Source organism: Talpa occidentalis, unplaced genomic scaffold, assembly GCF_014898055.3.
Source record: "Talpa occidentalis isolate TD23 unplaced genomic scaffold, MPIMG_talOcc4v2.1 talOcc4.7, whole genome shotgun sequence".
Taxonomy (NCBI): Eukaryota; Metazoa; Chordata; class Mammalia; order Eulipotyphla; family Talpidae; genus Talpa; species Talpa occidentalis.
This window is the reverse complement of record NW_023605083.1, coordinates 91510503-91534077: the sequence shown is the minus strand read 5'-3', so window position 1 is coordinate 91534077 and position 23575 is coordinate 91510503. Positions and strand designations below refer to the sequence as shown.

Here is a 23575-nt window from a genome sequence, read left to right as displayed (position 1 = left end):
GGCGCCCTTCCTTTCCCGGGGTCTGTCCGGGCGAAGGCCGTCGGGCGCGCTCGCCCCAAGCCCGCGCCCGGAGCCTTGTGGCAGCGTCGGCTGCGCTGCGCCGGCCTCCTCTCGGCGGCGGCAGCGGCGCTGGGGGGGGACTGTTTCCGGGGGTGGGGGTGGGGGTAGGACCGGGGCGGGGGGAGCCGATGATGTCAGCGGCGGCGGCGGCGGCGGGGCCGGGCCGGGGCCGGGAGCTGGGGGGGCCGGGGCCGGAGCCGGAGCCGGAGCTGGAAGCGGGCGAAACCGGAGCGGCCGGGGGCGGCCACGGTGATGAGCCGGGCCTGGCGAACGCGGCGCCATCGCAGTCAGGTGGGCCCCAGGGCGAACCGGGCAGGGCCAGGGCGGACCGGAGCCTACAGCCGGGCCCCCTCCCAGCTGCCCGGCGCCACGGGGGCCCGGGCCGCGTCCCGCGCCGCGACCGCTCCCCTTTGGGGTTGACCTGGGGGCTCAGGGGTCGGGGGCTGAGCCTGGCCCCGCCCCCAGGCGCGCAAGGCGCTGGGGGGCGACTAAGGGGGCCCCATACGGCGCCCTACAGAGCGGCGACCGGGGGTGCGATCGTTTGTGGACGTGGAAGGGGCCTCGCTTACTCCCCATTTGAAGGGTTAATTCTGCAGCCTAATGCCCCCTCCCCCCGTGGGGCAGGTTGGGGGTGGGGTGGGGCGGGTGTGAGCTCGGGCCGGCGCTGCAAGCTGCTGGGAGGGCGATGGCGTAGGAGCCAGCAGAGCGGGGGAGGGGTGGGCCGCCGAGCGCCCCAGAGTTGGGGTGTGCGGGGTTCGCAAGGCGAGCAGGGGCCTTAGAACTGCGCGCCGTCGGGGCTGGGTTGTGGCTGTGAGTCCTGGAGATTGTGTGTCGTCTGCTGTGTTGGTGGGGCAAGGTAAACCTCTCCTGGGCACCACTGTTTGCTGGTCTGGCAGCCAGGGGTGCGGGTAGGGCCCTCCCAGGGCTGTGGGGACAGAGAGCCAGATGAAGGGGTGTCCAGTGTTACGGGGCAGAATTACAAGATCTGGCCCTATGGCTTTGGGTGACAAGTCCGCATTCAAAGCAAGGCACAATATGTGCGGGGTTTGTTGAATTTGTTAGATGTGGGATTTTGTGTATGTTTTATAGCATCGTGTGTTTTCTTGAACGTATGTGTCTTGGCCTGCACATATGAACTATTTATTAACTGTTGTTTTCTGCATAGCTGGTAAGGTGGATGTGTTGTGGAGGGCCCGGGGGTACCAGTACCTGCCCATCTGGAGGGGACGGTTGTGTACCTTTGATTCAAAAGGTGTCTCATTTAGGGTCCCATTTAAGTGGTCCCGCCAAGGTGTGGTCCAGTGTCCGCGAGAACGGTGTTTGGAGGGGTTTCTATGTCTGTGTGATAAGCAAGTGGCGTGGGGAATTGCATGTCTAGAACTCAGGTCTGAGGATCATGTAGGAAGTGGAAACCCCAGGGTGTGTCTCAGGGTCAGCTGGCGCGGGTGTGAGGGTCTCTGCGTGGAATGTACAGGTTGTGTTTATGGGATTGTGGGCAGCTGAGCGAGAGAAAGGTTATGTGTTTGCAACGTTCTCCACAGATTCTTTGGTGACGTTGTTTGCAGGAGCCTGTCTGCTGTTGGGCTGGGAGGCGAGCTGGTCAGAAAACACTTGTGGGGAGGGAGGTGGCGTGACAAGGGCAATGTGGGCCTCAGACTCCAGAGATCAGCCACAAGCTGTGTGTGCGTGCCTGCCTTCTGTGTGTTTAAGTGGCGGTGTGGGGCTGCTGTGGGGATATGTTCTGAAGAAGGCAGGAGATAAATATGGGGCAGAACAAGGGCAGCAGGAGGAGGCCTGGGTGTTGTCGGGGTGGCCCAGCTAGTCTTTGCGCAGGGTCTGTGTGCTTACCCCTCACTGGCCCTCCCAGCGTGTCAGGGTCACTGGGAGGAGAGGCCGGGCGACTGCAAGGAAACTAAGCTTGGACAGAGTGGCTCCTTGGCCATGTTTACGTAAAGGTCGGGCGTGACTCTTGTCACTGAAATGAAAAAAAGAAACACGAAGTTTTCAGTCTCCTCCTCCTGCTTCACCCTCTCTCTGCCCCCCTTGTGGGTATCACTGCTTTTCCGTCTCTTCTGTGACGCATACTGGGCTGCTCCTGCGACTGTGGAAGGGTCTGGAAATGGGAACGGAATTCGCTCACTAGGCAGATTCCTCAAAACAGGTTTTCCTCACCTTTGGGGCCTCAGCCATTCTGTATGGTGTGTTTGTGTGTGTGTGTAGTGTGTGTGTGTAGGTGTAGGGATGAGCCGTGTATGTGCTCCACGTTTGTACATGGCTGCATACTAGGCCTGCCTTGGCCGAAAGGGTAGACATGCACAGGGACTGGGAGGGAACTGTAGCCCTGGGCCTTTCCTTTGGGGGGGTGGGGAGTTGCTGCTGGCTGCTGTGTGAGGCCTGCACAACAGGTGCACACAGGACTGGTGGAAGTGAAGGAGGCCTAGACTAGAACTGAGGAGTTCTGGCCCAACGACTTCCTTACTGGCACTTTCCCTAAGTGAGCCTTAGTTCTTCATCTGTAAAATGGAGCTCAATACCTGCCTTGCCTATCTCCCGACAGGGTTGTCAGTAAGTAGTTCATGGGAAATATACCTGGAAGGTAGCTACAGTTGGGGTCTGTGCCACCCTCTGTCAGCCTTGGGTCCCTTATCAGGGCTTGGCTACCAGGTACTGTTCTCAGTGCTTTTACATTTAGTCTTTGTAGTGACCCTGTGGAAGTGGTTGTTCTGATTACCTCCCTTTTTCAGATTGAGACACTGGAGGCCCAGAGAAGTAATTTTCCGAAAGCCACTTAGCTAGTAAGAGATAAAGCTGGATTTGAACCCAGGTAGTCAGGTCCTAGAACCTGTACTCTTACATTATATGCTATATTCTGTTGCCCTTTTGAAGCTTTCTGTGGGCCTCTCTACCTATGCCCAAGCCCTCTTATCCCCAAATTCTGCAGAACTCAGCACCTACACCAATTCATTTTACAAGATCTGTGTGCTCAGGCAGTGACTCAGGGTGCCCCAGCATAGGGTGCTGACCATAGGGACACAAAATGTTGATGAGCTCGGGGAAGGAGAAATTGTCCTATGGATCAAGGTGGGCCAAGATAGAGGTGGCATTTGAGTTAGATCTTAACATTTTGGAGGACTTTTGAGAAGCAACTGGAGAAAGGTTGCATTTCTGGCAGGAGAACCAGCATGGGCCTGTTGAGGTTGGAGGGCACACTGAGTGCTTGAAGGGAGACTAACACAAGGCAAATTTATCTCACAATTTTTTTTTTGAAGATTTATTTATTTATGCAAGAACTGGGGTATAGTCAGAGGCGCGTGAGGGTGAGAGAATTCACCAGAGACAGAGCTGGGAGCAGAACAGGCAGATGTACCGAAAACACTGCTGAGAGGAGCAGTAAGCGAAACAGGAGAGGTCTGCTGCACCATGTGGGTATCTCCCTGGCCGGCCAGGAATCGAACCCATGCTGCAAGGCTGCCGACAGCTTCATAGCGCTGCACTCAACCCACTGTGCCACAGGGGAGGCCCCACAAAGCAAATTTAGACAGGAAGATTAAGCTAGACCAGAGGTCTTGAATGCCTCTCTGAGGAATCTAAACTTTTTCTGGAGTTACTGGGGACTAGTAAAAGTTTCTGAACTGCAGTTGGGGAAATTGGCCTAGAGGGAGGCTAGAGGGGAAAAGGTAAGCATGGAGGCAGGGGAATAGCTGGGAGGTCATGAACTTGGACTTTGTGAATGTAACTAGGCCCTGAGCTAGTTTGGGAGCCAGAGGTGGGTTGAAGGGAAGGCTTCCGAGCCATTCCCGGTTGAAGGGAAGGCTTCCAAGCCATTCCCAAGCTGAACTGCAGATTCTCTGTGGGATGGATGTGGGGAACGAGAGAAAGGGTGGAGTCAAACGTGACAGTTAGTAACACACGAGAGCTTGTGTGGTGATTTCTGTAACGTGCTGACCAGCCATCGGCCCCTTCAGGGCTGGATCCTGCAGAGGGAAAGACTCAGCATCTGAATTCACACAGGCCTGGGTTTGAATTTTGACTCTGCTACTCACAAATTGTGTGACCTTGAGCAGGGTATATGCTTCTGTGAGCCTCAGTTTCCTCACCTGTAAAGTTGGGATAATATAAATACTGTGGGTGGCCATTTTGAGGAAATCATTACGTGAGGCAGTGCATGTAGAGCTGCTGGAAATGTATCAGGCAAAGCACGAGTGTCTCAGAAGTGTTCAGGTTATACCCATCATCTTCAGCTTCTGGCCAGCCCAGACCAACACCAAGGATGGCTTCTTTCTGAGGCTCCAGGCAGATTTTGAAGAAGGCAGCTTTATTCATTCACCAAAAGAAAACTAAGTTTCCCATTATATACCAGGCACTGTTCTAAGCACTGGAGATATTAGCCAACAATGTGGACGAAATCATTCCCACTCTTAGAGCTTACATTCTAGAGATAAAAGAACAATATGTTTTAATAATTGCTGAGGAGAAAAATAAAGTGGGGAGAGGACAGGAAGTTTGGGAAGGTAAGGGTGGCTATGCATGGCCCTGGGGAAAGGTGAATTTTGAGTCAAGGCTTAAAGGAGGTGGAGCAGCAAAACATGAAACTGTCTGAGGAAAGAACATTCCAGACAGAGGGAACAACAAGAGGTGGAGTGTGTCGGATCCCCACTACAGTCACATCTCTAAGCTCAGACAGACAGTCAAGAGTAGAGAAATGGTAAAAACAAATAAAAAAATGAAACCCACAGAGCCATCAAACCTACCATGAAGTCTGATTTCTGTCTCATTTTCACTACCTCCCACCATTTTCCAAGAATGAGTTCCAAGCTAATAATAAGAGCTAGCCCTTACCAAGCATTTACTGTGTGTCAGGCTCTAATCTCGGTACTGCCAGTTATTCCTTCATTTTATCTTTACAATAACCCTACAAAGTGGGAACTATTCATTATCCCCACCTCACAGACAAGGAAACATACAGAAAGGTAAAGTAATTTGCCCAGGGGTCATACCACCAGTGCGTCCTCTCTACCTCCTATGTATAAGCCCTGCTAGGGCAGGGGCTAGTGGGGCATTTGAACTCAGGAGAACTGGGTCCTGCCCAACCACCAACTTGGTTAGCAATGAGACCAGGGGCAAATCACCCTGCCACTGGGTTCTCTTGACATGAAAGTGAGCACAAGTGGGTATGTAAAGCATTCATTTCCTCGTTTATACAGTGGGGTTGGTGATCCCTGCCTCAATGGAGTGGGAATATATTGCAAAGAAAATGCTTAGCATAATATTTGGCACCTAAGTATTTCATAAATGGCAGTGGCCAGAGCCATGGTGATAGTGATTCTAGGTGGTCTCTAAGGCCCAAACTAGCTTTGGACCTGTATTTTTCTAAGAAGCCCTGCCAGTCCTTATCCAAGTTATCTCTGCAGTCAGCATACAGCCCTGCCTCAGTAGGTGTAGGGTAGTGCACATAAGCAGACCTACTCAAGGAGGGATGCATGGGCTGGAATCAAGCTTTTGCTTTGCTTACCGGTGCAAGGCTGCTATCTCCTGGAGAAAGGGGCCCTTTCTTTAATTTTCACAAAGGTACTAGGTGGGCTAGTGTAGGCTCTAGTGGGTGCTGTTGAAAGGAAAACACAACTACTTTGTAAACACTCGAAACACTTCTCACCCTAACCATTTCGCTAACACCAGCCGGATGTTCTACCATTCTGACACCATCTACTTGGAGATAGTGTCAGATGCCACAGAATGAAAGACTCAGTGCCACAGACCATCCCCACTACAGATGCCAGTGCAGGCCCTGTGTACTTCTAACCAATCAAGTTATAAAATTGAGGTTCCCACTACCCCCTCCTCAGATTCAATAATTTGCTAGAATGGCTCATAGAATACCAGAAAACATTTATGTTTACTATTTTATTATGTAATAAAGGATATGATAAAAGAGACGAATGCACAACCAGATGAAGTACATAGAATGAGGTCTGAAAGTGTCCTGAGAGCAGAACTTCTGTCTCCATGGAGCTGAGGTGTACCTCTTCCTGGCATGTGGACATGTTTACCAACCTGGAGGCTCTTGAAATCTTGTAGTTTGGAGTTTTTATGGAGGCTTCACCACGTAGGCATAGTCAGTTATTCACTCAAACTCCAGGTCCTCTCCCTTCCTGGGAGGATGGGGGTGGGGCTGAAAGTTCAAGCTTCTTATCTTGGCTTGGTCTTTCTGGTCACCAGCTCCCATCCTGAAGTTGTCCAGGAGCCCATTAAAACAAAAGCACCCCTATCACCCCTGGAATTCCAAGGGACTTAGGAGCTCTGTGTCAGGAACTGGGGTCAAAGACAAATGTTAGAATAGAAGATGCTGCTTACGTCCGTTCGCTTGGAAAATATAAGATTTTTAGGAGCTCTGTGTCGAGAACGTGGATGAAGATTAATGTATAACTTCATATTAAATGTGCCCTTCATATTAATGCAGTATAGTCATCAGGAACATAGGCTTTGGAGCCGAACAAGAGAGGCCCAAGAGGTCTGCTCTCAGGTCAGAAGGCCTGGCTCTGTAGACAGCTCTGTGTGATTTTGGCTAAATCATTGTATGGCTTGAACTCAGATCTTCAACTGAAAAATACGCCCTGACTATTCCCAGAGGGGAAGCAGCAAGGAGGTGCTTTCAGTATAGTGATACCCACCGCTGCGTTTGGGTTGCCTGCTATTCCTTTTGGATGAGCCTCCTAACAAGGTGAGATAGGGGTTGTGGTCCCCACCCCTCCTCACTAAGTCTGGTGGCCTTTCCAATGCCCTCCAGAGACTGGAGCAAGGTGGCACGTGGGTATGCCTCTATAGTCCTTTGGTGGTCACCTGGCACCTGGGCCAGAACCCCCCTCTAAGATTTGTGGTGTGGGTGTGTGAGGGCCTCTCCTAATTTGAATATCTAGCAGCACAGTCCTGTAGAAAAGTGCCAGCAAATTTATTTTGATATGTAAATGAAACAATGTAATGAAAGGCAACATGCAAATCTTTGATTTCCTTTGAGCTTCGAAGATTGGGCTGAAGGGATTTGAGGGTGATTCAACAGGCTTCTCTGGACCTATGGGATTCAACTACGCTGCTGTATTGTTTTGAGGTGAATGGGAAATATGCAAATTATTTTGTTCCAGTGTTCTGGGGGGGGGCCCTACAACAAGGCTTTGCAATAATCTGTATGACGGCCTACATTCTATTGGACGCAGCCTAAGCAAGTAACCTGACGGAAGCTCCTAGGAGGGTCAGGGTCTGCAGAGAGGCTCTGGGAGGGTCAGGTCCAGTCATCTCTGACCCCAAGCACTCACCACCCCCCACCTCCCGGGGGCCCTTTCCTTCCCAGTTCCCTTCTGAGGACACAGTTTCTGTTTCTCCACAGAAGGAAGAGGCCAGGCAGAAGGGACTTGCTGAGCCACCCCCACTCCGCTCCATGTTGGCTGTGCTCTCAGGTGAGAAGGTGCAAGAGGTCTGCAGCTAGGAGAAGATGGAACTAAGGCATCAGGCCAGCAAAGGCAGCCATTTTGTCCAGGCTGGGAGTTCTGTGAAGTTGTCTTCAGTAATTGTGGGGGCTTCCTCCTCCTCCCAGTGGGAAAGGGGTATCTATGGCTTTCCTCTCTGGCCTATGATTTTGAAGGGTTTGACCCCTTGATCTTTATCATGACTTGAAGTATTGCTGGCCTTTTCCAGTCCAATGTTTGACATACTGGTGTTGGATGCTGGGGCTCTGGTCAGACTTGGGTTGTCTAAGATTAACCCCTGATTTCTGAGACCCAAAGTTAGTCAGCTTTCCCTAGTGTCTGACCAGCAACCTCTCACCCCCCTCTCAGCTCATCTCCTAATGTTAGAGGTCCCTTTCTTGCTCAGTCTCTGAGACCCTCCCCTGGTCTCTTCTCCTCCATCTAGGCTGGCGCCATGCCCCCCCCTGCAGAGGTGACGGACCCGTCCCATGCCCCTGCTGTCCTGCGCCAGCTCAATGAGCAGCGACTCCGTGGCCTCTTCTGTGACGTCACCCTCATAGCTGGAGACACCAAGTTCCCTGCTCATCGCAGTGTCCTGGCTGCTTCTAGTCCATTTTTCAGAGAAGCCCTCCTGGCTTCAGCTCCACTTCCCCTCCCGCCAGTTACTGGGGGGTTAACCTCCAACCCTGCCACTACTACAGCTGCCTCCTCCTCGTCCTCTACGTCCTCATCCTCCTCTCCCCCTCCAGCCTCGCCCCCCACTTCATCCCCACCCCGGGTCCTGGAGCTGCCAGGGGTCCCAGCAGCTGCCTTCTCTGATGTCCTCAATTTCATCTACAGTGCCCGGCTTGCACTTCCTGGCGGTGGGGGAGACGGGGCAGCTGTAGCAGAGATCGGAGCTCTGGGGCGGCGTCTGGGTATCTCCCGCCTCCAGGGCCTGGGGGAGGGAGGTGATGCCTGGGTACCTCCTGCCCCAGCCCCCATGGCCACTTCACAGCCTGAAGAGGACAGCTTTGGGCCTGGGCCGAGGCCAGCTGGGGAATGGGAGGGTGACAGGGCTGAGGCCCAGGCCCCAGATTCACAGCCCCCCCTGCCCCGGCGGCCCCTCCCCTGCCCTCGATGTGGGAAAAGCTTCATTCATCCCAAGCGGCTGCAGACCCATGAGGCTCAGTGCCGACGGGGGGCCAGCACTCGGGGGCCTGCAGGGCTGGGAGCTGGTGGTTCTGGCCCCAGTGGTCCTGCAGGAGTGGATGCCTCAGCCCTGCCACCACCCGTGGGCTTCCGTGGTGGCCCTGAGCATGTGGTGAAGGTGGTGGGCGGCCATGTGCTATATGTGTGCGCGGCCTGTGAGCGTTCCTACGTGACCCTGTCCAGCCTGAAGCGGCACAGCAATGTACACTCATGGCGGAGGAAGTACCCCTGCCGCTACTGTGAGAAGGTGTTTGCCCTGGCTGAGTACCGCACCAAGCACGAGGTGTGGCACACCGGGGAGCGCAGGTGAGTGGCCTGGGAGTCCAGGAATTGGGGGTGTGGGCAGGGCAGAGGGGTCAAGGGTCAGCACTCAAGGACCCCAGGGACAAGTGAGGGAAAGCACAAAGTCATCCTGAGATGCTTACTTACCCACTGCCCCTGCCCCCTGTGAATCATCATTCCCTCTAGTTCCAGTTCCTTCCACTCATGTTTATTATGTGGGACAGACTGATGAGAAAGTTGCCCTTGTAGGAAAGACTACGGGGAGCAGAGGCATGTCTACCAATAGTTATAATATGTATTTCCATTAGGTGTCCCTGTTCATAAGATGTTTTCCCCATCCTGTCATGTGAACTTTGAAAGAAGGCTGTGTGAGTTAGATGAGGTGTGTGATTATTCCCAGTTCATAGATGGAATAGTGGAGGCCTAATGTCTCACAGCCAGCGTGGACTGGTGCCCCTTCTGGCTGGTGGGGTGAGAAAAGCAGCATGAAAGGAGGGTGAGCCATTGGCTAGGGGATTCTGTGGTCTGAGTGGAGGGCAGGAGAGGACGTGGGTAACTGAGGCCCAGGCTTCAGGGCCCCTGACTCAGGGCGCTCTGCCCCTGCCTTGTTCCCTGCTGTCCTGGCCCAGGTACCAGTGCATCTTCTGCTGGGAGACCTTTGTCACTTACTATAACCTGAAGACCCACCAGCGAGCCTTCCATGGCATTAGCCCGGGCCTGCTGGCCAGTGAGAAGACACCCAATGGAGGCTACAAGCCCAAGCTCAATACCCTCAAGCTGTACCGCCTGCTCCCCATGAGAGCAGCCAAAAGGCCCTACAAGACCTACAGCCAAGGAGCCCCCGAGGCCCCTCTTTCTCCAAGCCTCACCACGCCGGCCCCTGCAGCAATGCCGACCAGCCCACCACCAGGACCCCCACCTGCCCCAGAGCCTGGCCCCCCACCCTCTGTCATCACTTTTGCCCACCCAGCTCCCTCTGTTATTGTTCATGGAGGTAGCAGCAGCGGTGGAGCAGGGGGTGGGCCAACCAGCACAGGAGGGGCCCAAGCCGCTTCAGTCATCACTTACACTGCTCCCCCAAGGCCCCCCAAAAAACGTGAGTACCCCCCTCCTCCCCCCGAGCCTGCAGCCACACCAGCCAGCCCTGCCACAGTGGACAGCCCAGCAACGGCTGCAGGGCCCGCTACAGCCACGGAGGAGGCCAAAGGCCGGAACCCCCGGGCTGGAAGGACTCTGACTTACACGGCCAAGCCTGTTGGTGGTATTGCGGGGGGCGGGGGTCCCCCCGCAGGGCCTGGCCGGGGCCCCTCTCAGCTGCAGGCTCCACCTCCACTGTGTCAGATCACTGTGCGAATTGGCGAGGAGGCCATTGTCAAGCGCCGCATCTCAGAAACTGACCTGCGCCCTGGGGAGCTAAGTGGAGAGGAGGTGGAAGAGAGTGAGGAGGAGGATGAAGAAGAGGAGGAGGAGGAAGACGAGGAGGAGGAATCAAAGGCTGGTGGGGAGGATCAGCTCTGGAGGCCCTACTACTCATACAAGCCCAAGCGCAAGGCTGGAGCTGCCAGCACCGGCAGCAGTGGGGGCAGCGGGATGCCCAGAAGCCGCCGGCCTCCGCGCTGGAAACAGAAGCTGGAGCGAAGGAGCTGGGAGGAGACCCCAGCTGCTGATGGCCCGGCAGGTCGTACTCGTGGTGAGAGGAGGCACCGCTGTGGAGACTGTGCCCAGGCATTCACCACCCTAAGGAAGTTGCGAAAGCACCAGGAGGCCCACAGTGGGGGCTCCCACAGCTCCCGGGCTGGACGTAGGCCTTCTACCCGCTTTGCCTGCCCTCACTGCGCCAAAGTGTGCAAGACGGCAGCTGCCCTGAGCCGCCATGGGCAGAGGCACACTGCCGAGCGGCCTGGGGGCACCCCCACACCTGTCATTGCCTACTCTAAAGGCAGCTCCGGCACCAGACCTGGGGATGTCAAGGAGGAAGCCCCCCAAGAGATGCAAGTCTCTTCATCCAGCGGGGAGGCAGGTGGCGGGAGCGCTGCTGCTGAGGAAGCTTCTGAGACAGCCTCACTCCAGGACCCTGTCATCTCTGGGGGTGAGGAGCCCCCAGTGGTGGCAGGAGGGGGCACCTACGCATACCCACCTGTACAGGAGTTTCCACTGGCCCTGATTGGGGGCAGCCGGGAACCTGGCAGTGGCAGGGGGAAACCTGGGAATGAGGGGCCAGTGGGGGCTGGGGAGGGGGACCGAATGGAAGGGATGGGGGCTGCCAAAGTCACGTTCTATCCCGAGCCCTACCCACTAGTCTATGGCCCCCAGCTCCTTGCTGCCTATCCTTACAATTTCAGCAACTTGGCCGCTCTCCCTGTTGCTCTTAACATGGTCCTACCTGATGAGAAGGGTGGGGGGACCCTTCCCTTCCTACCAGGGGTCTTTGGCTACGCAGTCAATCCTCAAGCAGCACCTCCTAATCCCCCAACTCCACCCCCACCAACTCTTCCTCCACCAGTACCCCCTAAGGGAGAAGGGGAAAGGGCAGGGGTTGAGAGAACCCAGAAGGGAGATGTGGGGTGAACTCTGGGCCCAGATTCCCCCTTTCACCAGATGCCACCCTCCCTGAACCCCCCCGCCACTACTAGCTCCCTGGCTTCCCTGCCCCTTGGGAGCCCCTCCACACTTTGTGCAGGGACTCGGGGGCCCCTGGAGCTCAGGGGTCAGGCTGCTTTGTGTGAGATTGTAGTTTTCCCATCTCCTGGGAAGGGGTCTTTGGTGATTCCCTCTCAGTTCTCCTCCAGGGAATGGCCTCTGTGAGGGGCAGGGCCAGCTCCCATCCCTTCTGTAGCCCTTGGGGCAACTGAGCAATATACTTATATGAATCTCTACTCACGGCCCCCACCAGCTCTGAATGTCTAACCTGCCCCCCTGATTCGTAAACCTAGGGGGAAACCATCTCTCTCACCTAATGACAACCCTCATTCTGAAGCTTTCTCTAAGCTCTTCCCCAGATGCTTCCTAGCACATTCCATTCTTTGTGGCCCAGGGCCTGGACCAGACCATTGTGATACCTGATACCCATTTGCCTGGAGGAATGGCTTTAGATTCTGTTCTTCTCAAGGGTGGGTTTCTGTGTCCCTGTTTGCTTCATGTTAAGATGCTATGCCTTCCTTGACTTCCATGCCTTTGGATCTTCCATATTCCTCCTCATACTCCCAGATTCTGGAGATGGCTTCTCCCAATCCAGGTCAAGGAGGTATTGGGGGGAGGGCTATGCGTCTGTTTCATGGTTGCGCACTTTCCCAGTCTAGGGCAGCACCAATCTTGGCCCTATCTTGACTCCCATATCCAGTGAGCCCCAGATTCTTCCACGGCAAAAGAGGTGAGTAGATCATACCTCTTCCTGCCTCTACATATGGCCTCTTCTGGGCTAAACCAGATTTGGGGGCCAGGAGGGAGGAGCTCCATATGGGATGGAGAAGGGAATGTACTTTCTCCCAGATTTTTTCCTGATGGTTTCTCCCAGACTAGACCAAATAGCCAGAAAAATGATGGGGGTTGGATGGGTGGGTAAGCCCAAGATTTGCACATGACCTCCCATCCTTACCTTACTCCCATCTTCCCCAGTATTGCTCCCCTTACCAATCACTCCAGATGGTTTTTGGAGAACCATCCTACTCCCTTGGTGGGCTTTGGGGTATCCCCACCAACTTTCCCTCCAAAATAGCACCTTACACCCCGTCTTTGACTCAGTTCCCCACACCCAAAGATCCCAGCCTAGGGATGGGGTGCAGGGACCTTAAATAGTCCCTAATCCCTAATTTGCACTAGTTAACCCTGGTCAGGGGTCCCTATGTTTCCTTCCAGTGGGGGAGATAAGGAAATGTTTGCTCCTAATTCTCTTTGATAACTGGGCCTCCTCACTCTGTGATTGGATGAACATTTCCCATCCCACCCACCTCCCCCACTCAAAAAACAAACAAAAAGTAGCTCACAAGGGGAGAGCCAGTTTGGGGCAGCAAATTTAATAAATGGGAATTAGAGGAGTACAGTTTTAAAAGGGGAAAAGTTGCTGTCATCAAATGTCAGTCTTTTTCCCAGCTACTGTTTTCTGGGGCCAAGATGGCTGCCCTCTTCACAGATGCTGAGAGGGCAAGATCATGGCTTTTGGAGGGAGGTGAGTTTGGGGGGCGGGGCAGGAGCATCCTCCTGCCTCTTAGCCTCCCAGCATATAGGAAGGGGGAGGTTTTTGACAGACTCCCTGAATGTTAACCACGGAGGAGTGTTGCTCCTTCACTCCTCCTCTGTCTCTTTGCACTTTTCTTGGTCTTGGCCACAGTCCGAGTGAAGAGTTTCCTACTGAATGTACCAAGTTCCAATTTTTAAGGGGGAAAAGTTTAAAACGGGGGAAATGCAAAAAAAAAAATCACAAAAAAATTCCCACAAATCTTGTTTCTGGCACTTTAGAAAAACTGCGAAAAAAATACATAATAAAGAATACATATATATATCTACACACAAATTATATATATATATACACAGCGGAACCACAAGAGAGACCGAGGGCAGGGGGCAGAATTGGTGAGAGTCCACTTATATCCTTACCTTGCACTCATCTGAGGCAAACTTGCACAGAAGATGGAAGGCGTTGAGGATGGAGTGGGGGATTTGAATTTCAGAACAGGTAAAAATTCCAAAACCATGGACATTTTGGGAGAACTGAGATTGTAGACATTTATTTTTTTGAAAATATGATTTAGGAAAATAGTTTCTGGAATTTGGTGGTTCTGGGCAACAAATGAGATTGTGGCAAAAATGGAGATTAAAATATATGTATTTGAACTGGGGGACTTGAATATTGTGGATTTCAGATGTTAGAAATTTGGGGTTTTTGCAATTTTGTCTTTGGAAAACTAGCAAGTCTTGTCAGTTAGTGCCCGCTTTCCCCATGTTCCCTGGGAAGAAGGGTGAGGGTGGAGTGGGAAGGCCACTGGTTCTGTGCCACAGCACGCAAGATTTAGAATTCTACAGACTCTAGCTCTATATGTAGTGAGGACCCAGATTTAGAGAAACTGACCAATATTTATCTCAGCATTTGTGTGTGTGTCCAACTCTAGGCCAATAAACCAACAAGACAAACGAACCGTGCTCCACAGTGGGATGCCAGGTGCAATTATTTGCGTGGCTTGTGGGTCTGGCTTACCAGGGACATGCTAACCTTGTCCCACAGGGATTCCTGGGATTGTAGGCCTATTCTCCCTCTTAGGACAACTACTTCTAAAAATTGAGTAGGTGTGAGACCTGGTTAATGCTACTTCACATTAATTGCTGCAGCCATTGGGCTCAAGCTGACTTTAGTGTGACCTCCAGGCAGAAACATTAACTCAGTCCATTCCACATAGGCTGCTGGGCACAAGATCTCTGTCCCAGAAAGACCCTGCTTTAAACCAAGTGCAACCTTTTCTTCAAACTGAAAGGAAACTGAGTAGTAAAATGTGTGATAGCCAGAGTGGACACAGTGACTTTTCTTTTTCTATTCCCAGCCTCCTCTTTGGTTTCAACACCTGGCCCCCTCTTCTCCCTTGTACTTTTTCTAGTGTTATGGATGGGCAGATAAAATGTCAGGTGGGTGGGAGCTTAGAGAAATTCTGGCATAAATACCTTGACCAGAGTGGGCAGCCACTGATCAGCACTAGTGGTGTACTGCCAACGGGGAATCAGATCCAGTGTTGCTGTAGTTTTTGGAATTTATTGAGAAAAGTCAGAAATCCAGATTTCACTGTGAAATACCCAATTTTTAAAAATAGTGAACTAATTCAAATTGAAAAAACTGCAAGCCAACAACTTGTCAAAAAGTACAAATTTGCAAATTTTGATATAAACTGCATAGCACTTTTCCCATATTCTCACATGATCCTTGGACTATGGAGAAGATACGCAGTAGCTTCATTTTACAGATGTGGAAACTTAGGCACAGAGCAGTTTAGTGACTTGCCCAAAGTCACTTTGGTGACAAGCACCAACGCTGGAACTTGAATGGAGGTTTTTTAAATGTGCTTTTTTCCTCCCTCATTACAAATACATCCTTTTAGAAATGACCTTTTTTATCCTATAATAATACTCATCACAAAACATCATAAATTACAGAGAGGTAAAAAAGGAGGAAAAAAAATCACTAGTCCCAACATGCAAATATAAGCACTATTAATTGGTGTATTTTCTTCCAGAAAAAAAAATTTTTTTTTGCCCTATGATTCAACTAATGATAAACATCTCTAGTTAAGGGCCTATGGCAGGGGCCAGTGATATTACAGTGAACATGAATGACACAGTTCATGCCCTTCTAAGGCTTAGTTCTTGTTCTTTGTTCCATTTCATTGGGGATCTAAGCGCTGCTATCTAAAAGAGGGTCTTCAAAAAGCCAAAGAGTAAATAAGCTAGTAGTGTATTTCAGGAGGGCCCAAGACCTTCACTTCCACTCCCTCCCTGAAAGGCAATGCCGAGAGGAAGGGATTCCTAGTGAAGGAGGTGAGGCAGAAAGGAGTAGAACTTGAGAGTACTGCCGCACTCTCCATTCAACTGACCGAGGGCGTGGGTCTCTCTCTCTCTCTCTCTCTCTCTCTCTCTCTCTCTCTCTCTCTCTCTCTCTCTCTCTCTCTCTCGTTAGCACTCAGGGAAAGGGGTCAGCAGGGGGCAAGTGGTATGTTGCATCCAGGAAGATGACTAGGGTCCCAACGCTGGTGAAGATAATGAAGGTCCACAGGAAGAGGCGGTCCACTACCATCGCCACAAACTGCCAGTCTTCCTTCAGCTGGATAGGGGTAGGCAGAGGAAACTGTTCCTGAGCTCAGAACCCCAGGGGAGGCGGCGCCCCGCCCTGCCCCCCCCCCCAAGCCCTGTACCCTGTCCAGGTCCTCCAACCACAGTTCTACGGCTAGGGTGGGCAGCAGAACAGACCCGAGCCAAACTGCCATAGATGGGTGGAAGTGACCAGCCAGTTGGAAAGCATGGGGGGGGACCAAAGAAACAAACGTCCAGTCAGGGATAAAGCCGAGTGCGGGGGGCGGAGCCAGAGTTTGCTGGAGGCCCTGCCCGGCTCCACCCTCCAGACTCACCGCGTCGAGATCCTCCTGTTCCTGCAACTGTCGAGCGATGTAGCCGATGGAGGAAACGACCTCCCGTAGCTCAGGAGGCAGGCCCACAGCCCGGTTTGGACCGTCGAAAAATCGCCTCAGGTCTGGGGCAGAGAGTTCAGGCTGGAACCTGGAAGAGGCGTGACTGTTCGGCCATGACCAGGAGAAAAGACAGTTTGCGTCACTGCTCTAAGCCCCGTCCCCCAACTCCCTCCTCCAACACCCTGCCACTTTTCAAAGCCTGAGAGGGCCCTTCAGGTTCTCCGCGCCAGCGGCGATCTCCACAGCCGTCTGCAATTCTTCCCATCCATACACGTTTTAGCGCCCACCTTCCCGCAAAGTGATCAGCACAAGGGATACTACAACTCCCATGATGCTCAACAACATCATATTCCGGGAGATTAAGCCTCCTGCCGCAGCACAGTCTCCTGGGAATTGTAGTTCTCCCTCTAAGTGGGCGAAAGGGCGCAGGTACCTGTTGGTTTTGGAGAAGAGAAAATCACTCGGTGGTTTCCGGATGAAATATTCATCTGTTCCCCGGCCCCAGCCACTTCCTGGCGAATCCCTGAGAGCTAGAGGAGGTGGCTCCATCATCTGGTCTCTCTCAGGTTTGGGCCTCTTCAGACCCAGGTACAGAGGGAGCTTGTGGATAAAGATCTGCAAAGTAGAAGAAAGTGGGTGGGTGGGGCGGGGGAGGTATGGGGTGGTCATATGCTTTCAAGTCATAAGGTAAGTAACAACCACCCCGACTCCACAGGCCTATTTTTGCGTGGGAGTGCATATGTCCCACCGAGCTACACGGACAGGGACATGTAACCACACAGCCTTAAGAGCTCTTAAGTAAGTTAGGAGGTAGCCTAATCGGAAAGAGAAGTCCTGAGGGTTTCAACTATGAGAATGTTTCCTGAGACCCCAGCTGGGCAATATTGATGAAGCTCAGTATAGGACCTAAGAAATGCTAATGATGGAAGAGTAAAATTGTGCAACATTTCAAAACCCAACAGGCTTTGACATTTCAATAGTCTACCAGGAGTTGTAGTTCTCCCTTAGGTCTGTGAAAGGAAAGGTTGAAATTGATGGAAGGAAAGCGTGATACCTCCCACAGCCAAATACTAAGGTTTTTTTTTCCCTCCTTTTTTTGAAGATTTTTTTGTACGCTTACAAGAACTGGGGTACAGGCCAGAGGTGTAGGGGGTAAGAGGATTCACCAGAGACAGAGTAGGGAAGAGAACAGGTGGACTGATTGAAACACAATGCTGAGGGGAGCAGTGGTCCAGACAAGAAAGGTCTGCTGTGCTATGTGGGTCAGCTCCCTGGCCAGAGATCCGTGCTGTGCTGCAGTGGCTGCAGATAGCTTCATAGTGCTGCAACGTAACCCCTTGCACCATCAGGGAGGTCCCCAAATACTAAGGTTGAGAATACAGGTTGGAGGAGGAAATCTTACCTGACGGACCCAAAGGGGCATTTGGTGGGTGTGGGGTGAGCGGTGGTGCAGGTTGAGGACTACAACACTAAGGATGACTGAGAAAGTGACGAGCACCATGGTAAACATGAGGTACTTGATAATGATGGGGACCGATAGGGATGTCTCAGGAACTTTGTCTGCCAGCAGCAGCAGGAACACAGTAAGGGTCAGCAGGGCAAATATGGAGAGCCCCATCTTCTCTCCTTGGGGGGGCAGAGGGAAAGGCAGAAGGATTAGACTTGTTATAAGGCAATCTCCATGATATAATCAGTGACCTACTCTAGGACAGATTTTTTTGGAGGACCAACCACATAAAAATGAGTCCTACATTTGTATCTCTCTCCAACTTGATCTTATTACCTTGAACTCCAGATTCATATGGACCTGCCTACTTAAACTCTCCATTTGGATGTCCTACTTTCCTCACCCCCAACTATTCCCATAGTTTTCCTCATTTCATAAATGACAACTCCATCTTTCCTGTGGCTCAGGCCAGAATCCTTTGAGTCATTCTCAACTTTTTGTCTCTCATCCAATATCCAATTCATGCAAATCTTATTGGCTCTACCTTCAAAATATATCCTGAAACTGATGACTTCTCACATCTGCCACTCCCACCCTGATACAAATAACCATTACCTCAGGCTCGAATTATTATAAAGGCCTGCTATTTGCTTCATTCTTTGCTCTCTTGCTGACTGTTCTCTATAGAGCAGCCAGATTGATCCTATTAAAATGTAAAGCATATCATGTCACTCCTCAAAACCTTGCAGTGGCTTTCCATCTTCAGCATAAAGCCAAAGTCTTTACTATGATCTACAAGGCCTTCCCATTAGCTCTCTGACTTCATCACCTTCTATTTATTTCTTGCTTATTTCATTCAGTTATACTGGCTATTTCTTGAATATGCAAGGCGTATTCCCAATTCAGGGCCTTTGCATTCAGTGTTAGCTCCTGGTACATTAATCCTCCATATACCTGCCAGGCTCATTCTCTCACCTCCTTCACATCTTTGTTTAAATACTGACCAATATCCCCTGTTTAATGAGGCATGTGATGACTATCCTTTTTTTTTTTTTTTGAGACCTAAGTCATATATGTATCACACCCACCCCCAAGACCACTCAGGCCAAATCAGCTTGTCCCAGCCCCCAGAGTGACCAGTCTATTATTTTTCCTTTCTTTTTTTTTTAAAAAGATTTATTTATACAAGCACTGGGTACAGTCAGAAGCATGGGAGGGTGAGAGAATTCATCAGAGCCAGAGTGGGGAGCAGAACAGGCAGACTGACGAAGTACACTGCTGAGGGGAGCAGTGGGCGCAGCAGGAGAGGTCTGTGTGCCATGTGGGACCCTCGCTGGTGGCCGGGGATCGAACCGGTGCTGCAGAGGCTGCCGGCAGCTTCGCAACCCAGTGCTCAACCACTGCGCCACTGGGGAGGCCAGCAACCAGTCTATTTTTAAATTTTAATTCCTATTCCCATTCTTATCCTTCCCAGCTCCTTTTCTTACTGGATTGTCTTCCTTAGGACTTGTCCTCTACAAATATACTGTCTACTAGATTTGTTTATTGAGTTTATCAACTCCCCTGCTAGAATGTAAACTCAAAAAGGGCAGGAATTTTGTTCTTTTATTCATTGATGTATTCCCAGTGCCTGGAGCATTATGCTCTAGGTGCTCAACAAATATCGTTGCATGAATAAACAGACCAACCCCAGTCACACAAGCTATACAGCAGCTTGAAGGATCTAAAAATGAAACCCCGTATATAAGGATAAGCGAGGTGGCTGATTTTTCCTGTGGCATAAAACAAGGGTTGCTGCAAGCTTCATGGAAAGCACTGAAAGCAATAACTCGTGTGGTTTGTTCTGCTTTAGACCTGTAATACTGGGTTCCAAGATTTTCTCTGCTCCAGAAGGAAGCAGAAGTTACATTTGGAAATCTGTTCTAGAGCTGCATCATCTCCTCCCCTAGACAGAGGACTTGATGCCTAAGAGAAGGAAAGCATGTTTGAATACCAAAATTAAGGATGGCTGGTCTTTGAATCAGACTGACACTAACCAGGGTTGGAATAGCAACACTACCTCTCTCTGACTGTGTGATGTCAGGCAAATTTATTAAACGCCCCATCTCTTTATCTTCCTCTGTAAAATGGGAAGACAGTTCAGTAACTCACCTCACACACAGCTGTTATAAAGATTAGAAATGAGTGAATATATAACATGTTCATTGTGCTACCTTAAATCAAATGCTCAAAAGTAGCAAAGACACTTAAATAGAACTTACTGGGTATTAGGCATTGATCTATTAATTCAATTAGCCCTCAAAATAATCCTGTGCCATAGGGACAATGCACATTGTCTCCATTCCAAGTAGGGAAACTGAGGCACATAAAGGTTGAGGTCTTGGTCCAAGGTAACCCTGTTACTATATTATTCTGCATCCTGAAGAGATGTTGGCTATTACTTCTCAGGGAGATGGTTATAGGGGATTATGGGTGTCTGGAAAGTGGAGGAGGGAGGATGCAAGTATGGGGAAAGGGAGAGTCATCTGAGTTCAGGGGTTGTTGGCCAGATGAGTAGAGGTTCCAAGGAAGAGAGCCTAGGATTCTAAAGGGAAGAGTATGGAAATTACTGGGTGGATGGAGGTGGTCAGCAGAGGGGAGGCAGAGCCTGAGGTTCGAAGAAAAACCTGGCTCTAGAAGGCCAGGTTCTGGCTGAAGTAATCCCACAACCTGGGTGGGATTACTAAAGCACAACCCATGATGGCTTGGGTTGGCAGGAAATGGCTTGGATTAAGGGTGAAGAGGAAGAAGTTCAGTTATTGATAAGAAGGAAGGTTGGGGCCCCTTTCTCTCACCTGCATCTGGTGGAAGGTAGAAGACAAAGATGGCCAGGAGAGTGATGAGGATGCATGGGGCAATAACGTTGACGAGGTAGAAGAGAGGCTTCCGGCGAATGATGAGGTAGAAGATGACTTCTTGATGATGCCGTCCTTCCCCACCACCCCTAGGACTCACTGGAGGCTGGACTAGCCGAGAAGGTTTGTGGATAATCTCCCATTGGCCATTCTCTTGGGGGTTGGGAGGGGTGTGAAAACAAAGGAACACAGATATGGGAACTTTCCTGCACCATCCTAGAGCAGAGGGGGATTCTGTGATAAGGGGCTAACTGTGAACTCTGGGCTGTGCAGCCATCTTTTTTTTTTTAAGATTTATTTATTTATGCATATAAGAACTGGGGTACAGGCCAGAGGTGTGGGGGGTGAGAGGATTCACCAGATACAGAGTGGGGAGCAGAACAGGCAGATTGACTGAAATACACTGCTAAGGCGAGCAGCGGGCGAGACAGGAGGGGTCTGCTGTGCTATGTGGGTAGCTCCCTGGCCAGCTGGGGATCGAACTCATGCTGCAGATGCTGTGCGGATAGCTTCATAGTGCTGTGCTTAACCCCTTGCGCCACCAGGGAGGCCCCTGTGCAGCCATGTTTAATAAGCTTGAACAAGTTTCAGTTTCCATATTGGTGAAAGGTAGACAGACAGTCATACCCATCTTGCTGACCCTGCAAAGTTGTACTGGACATTGCTGACAGAGTATATTTATCGGTCTGTCAGAAGCTAAGAGTGGGAAGAACAACAACATGGGAAAAGGAGCCATGCCCACTCACCAATGAAGGTCCCTTCATGAATGTGCACTTCCTGCCTCTCCTGCCCATCAGGACCCAAGCCAGTCTGCAGGCTGACCTCTGAGCTGTCATAGCTATAGGAGCTGAACACCATGGTGCAGTTCTGCCAGTCGAAGGGGAAGTAGGTGACCTGGATGGAGGGAAGAGTTACTAGAGCTGTCAGAACTGGAGGGAACTGGGGGGATTTGGGAGTCACTGGGGAGGTCACAGGGCAGATAGTAGTCAGAGGACACCAGGGGTGGCCATGGAAAATGAAGGAGGGGTCACTTAGACAGGAAGTCAATGAAAGTGTACAGAGAAGATGAAACTCAACGGAAAATCGCGCGGGGGGGGGGCCAAAAGGGATGTGAAACTTATGGGGAGATAACAGAGGAGGGCTGGTAGTAGCTGGGGAGTCAGGATTTCTGAGGAGAGGGAGGTCCCTAAGGACGCCTTGAGCCTCCCAGGCGGAGCCCAGAGACCTGAATGCTGCAACTGCTACGATAGATGCCCGGGGGCTGCCAGCGCACGGAGCCGTCAGAGGACACCACGACGTTAATGTCCAGCGCGACGTCAAAATTTCCATCATTGCTGCAGGGAAGGAATCTTCTCATCTGCGACTAGGCCCCGCCCCACCGGCGGCCCCACCCACCAGCGGCCCCGCCCCATCCCCCAGGGTTTGGGACTGTTCTACTTGTTCAGGAGCACCACGTCCGGAAGCCACACAGATTCGGCGGTGATGCGCAGGGAATCGATGTCTTCGTGCTCTGTGGGGTCCCAGCTCAGCCTGTAGTCTTTCCACTCCTAGGGAAGGAGAGGTTGAGGGGTTGTCGGCGACTGAAAACTGGGAGACTTGCGCTCCCGAAAGGGAACAGCAGGGAGGGCAGCAGGCCGGGGTTCAGATTCCGGCTCCACCTGTACTTGATGGGATCCCATAACATTTCTCTTTCTCTCGCACCGGACCCCTTTTTTTTTTTTTTTTAGTCTGTGAAAGTGAGGTAACTGCACTAGCTATCCTCTGAAAATTTGTTTTTTTTCAAACTGCAATTTGTAAATCAAATTAGTAACCACAAATCAGTGTTTTAAAAATGAGAATAAAAATTGCATGAAAATAGGAATTGTCTCCTGAAGCTTCTGTTTCAGTTATAAAAGTGTTTTTCTGAGGTCCTGATGCAATATACATATAAAATCTTACGAGGTCGGACATAAGAGGGAATTGTAAAGCAGCGGGGCGCCCTTTCCCACCCAGGAGGTCTCCGTACCAAGTCTAGGTACACCTTTGTGCTCATCTCCTCATCCTTCTCGTTCTAAAAAAAAAAAAAGTTTAAAAGGTAGAGGTGATGTGAGTGGAAAGAAATAAGGGGGGCTCTCCGAGTCAAGCTCTCCTTGGAAACTCCCGGCTTTATCCTAGTCCCCCCTTCTTGGATGCAAGCCCCGCCCCCCAGGGGCTGCCGGAGTTTAAGCCCCCGCCTCTAACTCAGCAACTTCATGCTCTATGCAATGACTGCCAGTCAATTCCACTGCCCTGGTCTTCTCCCGACCCCACGCCAAGCTAAGTCCCGGGCACCAGTAGACAGTTCATCACACACCCAACCCTAAATCCCCGCACGCTGTGGCCCAAGGACCCCATTTGGCATCAAGCTCCGCCGCAAGCTGTGATCCCCCACCACCCCCAAGGCCCGCCCGCCTGTCAGTCTGTGGGGCCCAGTTCCACTTGGAGACCCGCCCACAGGCAGAGTCTCACCCTCCCGACTCTGCCCCGGGCCCGGCCAGCAGCCACGCCCCGCAGCTCATCCATTGGTCCGATATTTCAGACCAATTTCCGCTAACTCAGCCTGACCCCGCCCCCAGCTGGCTCTCGGTCTGGCTTCGCCTAAAGCCACGCCCCCCAGCTGCCAGGGGCGCGACCTCAACCCCCCCCCGCGCGCTCACCAGGCTGATGAGCTGCGCCAGACTGAGACCAATGCTGACCCCGACGCGGTCTCCCACCTCCCGCGCCGGCCTCACCGAGCTGTCATAGCCCGAGAAAAGCTTTTCCCGGAGCCGGCCCTCTGCTTCCGAGCCGCGGGCGCCTGGAAGAGGAGAGCGCTAGGTGAAATCGTGGTGACCGGCCACAACTCGGGACCCTGTCCCTGCTTCTTCGAGGCCCAGACTTACCCGGGGCGAGTGGCATCCCCAGCGCCCCCAGCAGCAGCAGCAGCGCCCCTGGGGTCATCGCCTGGCCGCGTCTTTCAGTGAATTCGCTCGGTGAGCAGCCAGGACAGTTAACCCAGGGGAAGTGACGAGCCTCTGAGGAATGTGCACCTGTTGTTGGGGGGCAGCCGCCAACCCACCCGCT

At 51.9% G+C, this 23575-nt stretch overlaps 2 protein-coding genes across 3 annotated transcripts; one reads left to right on the top strand and one right to left on the bottom strand.

Annotated features, from left to right (window-relative positions):
- Window positions 1-259: 259 nt before the first annotated feature.
- Window positions 260-13500, top strand: ZBTB4 (zinc finger and BTB domain containing 4). 2 transcript variants are annotated; one of them, XM_037492305.2, is made up of 4 exons: window positions 260-351; window positions 7439-7508; window positions 7963-9014; window positions 9620-13500. In XM_037492305.2, the coding sequence occupies exons 3-4, from the start codon at window positions 7972-7974 to the stop codon at window positions 11556-11558; spliced, it is 2982 nt and encodes a 993-aa protein (XP_037348202.1). In that variant the 5' UTR covers window positions 260-351; window positions 7439-7508; window positions 7963-7971; the 3' UTR covers window positions 11559-13500. The 2 variants fall into 2 exon arrangements, with proteins under 2 accessions (XP_037348202.1, XP_037348203.1); XM_037492306.2 differs by lacking the exon at window positions 260-351 and adding an exon at window positions 806-7162.
- CHRNB1 (cholinergic receptor nicotinic beta 1 subunit) lies at window positions 13195-23496 on the bottom strand. The gene is made up of 11 exons (XM_037494226.2): window positions 23395-23496; window positions 23170-23309; window positions 22500-22544; window positions 21932-22041; window positions 21720-21828; window positions 21241-21388; window positions 20435-20647; window positions 17556-17779; window positions 16587-16768; window positions 16094-16241; window positions 13195-15789 (listed from the first exon to the last, which is right to left on the bottom strand). Exons 1-11 carry the CDS (start codon window positions 23450-23452, stop codon window positions 15649-15651), a joined length of 1518 nt encoding a protein of 505 aa, XP_037350123.1. The 5' UTR covers window positions 23453-23496; the 3' UTR covers window positions 13195-15648.
- Window positions 23497-23575: the final 79 nt, after the last annotated feature.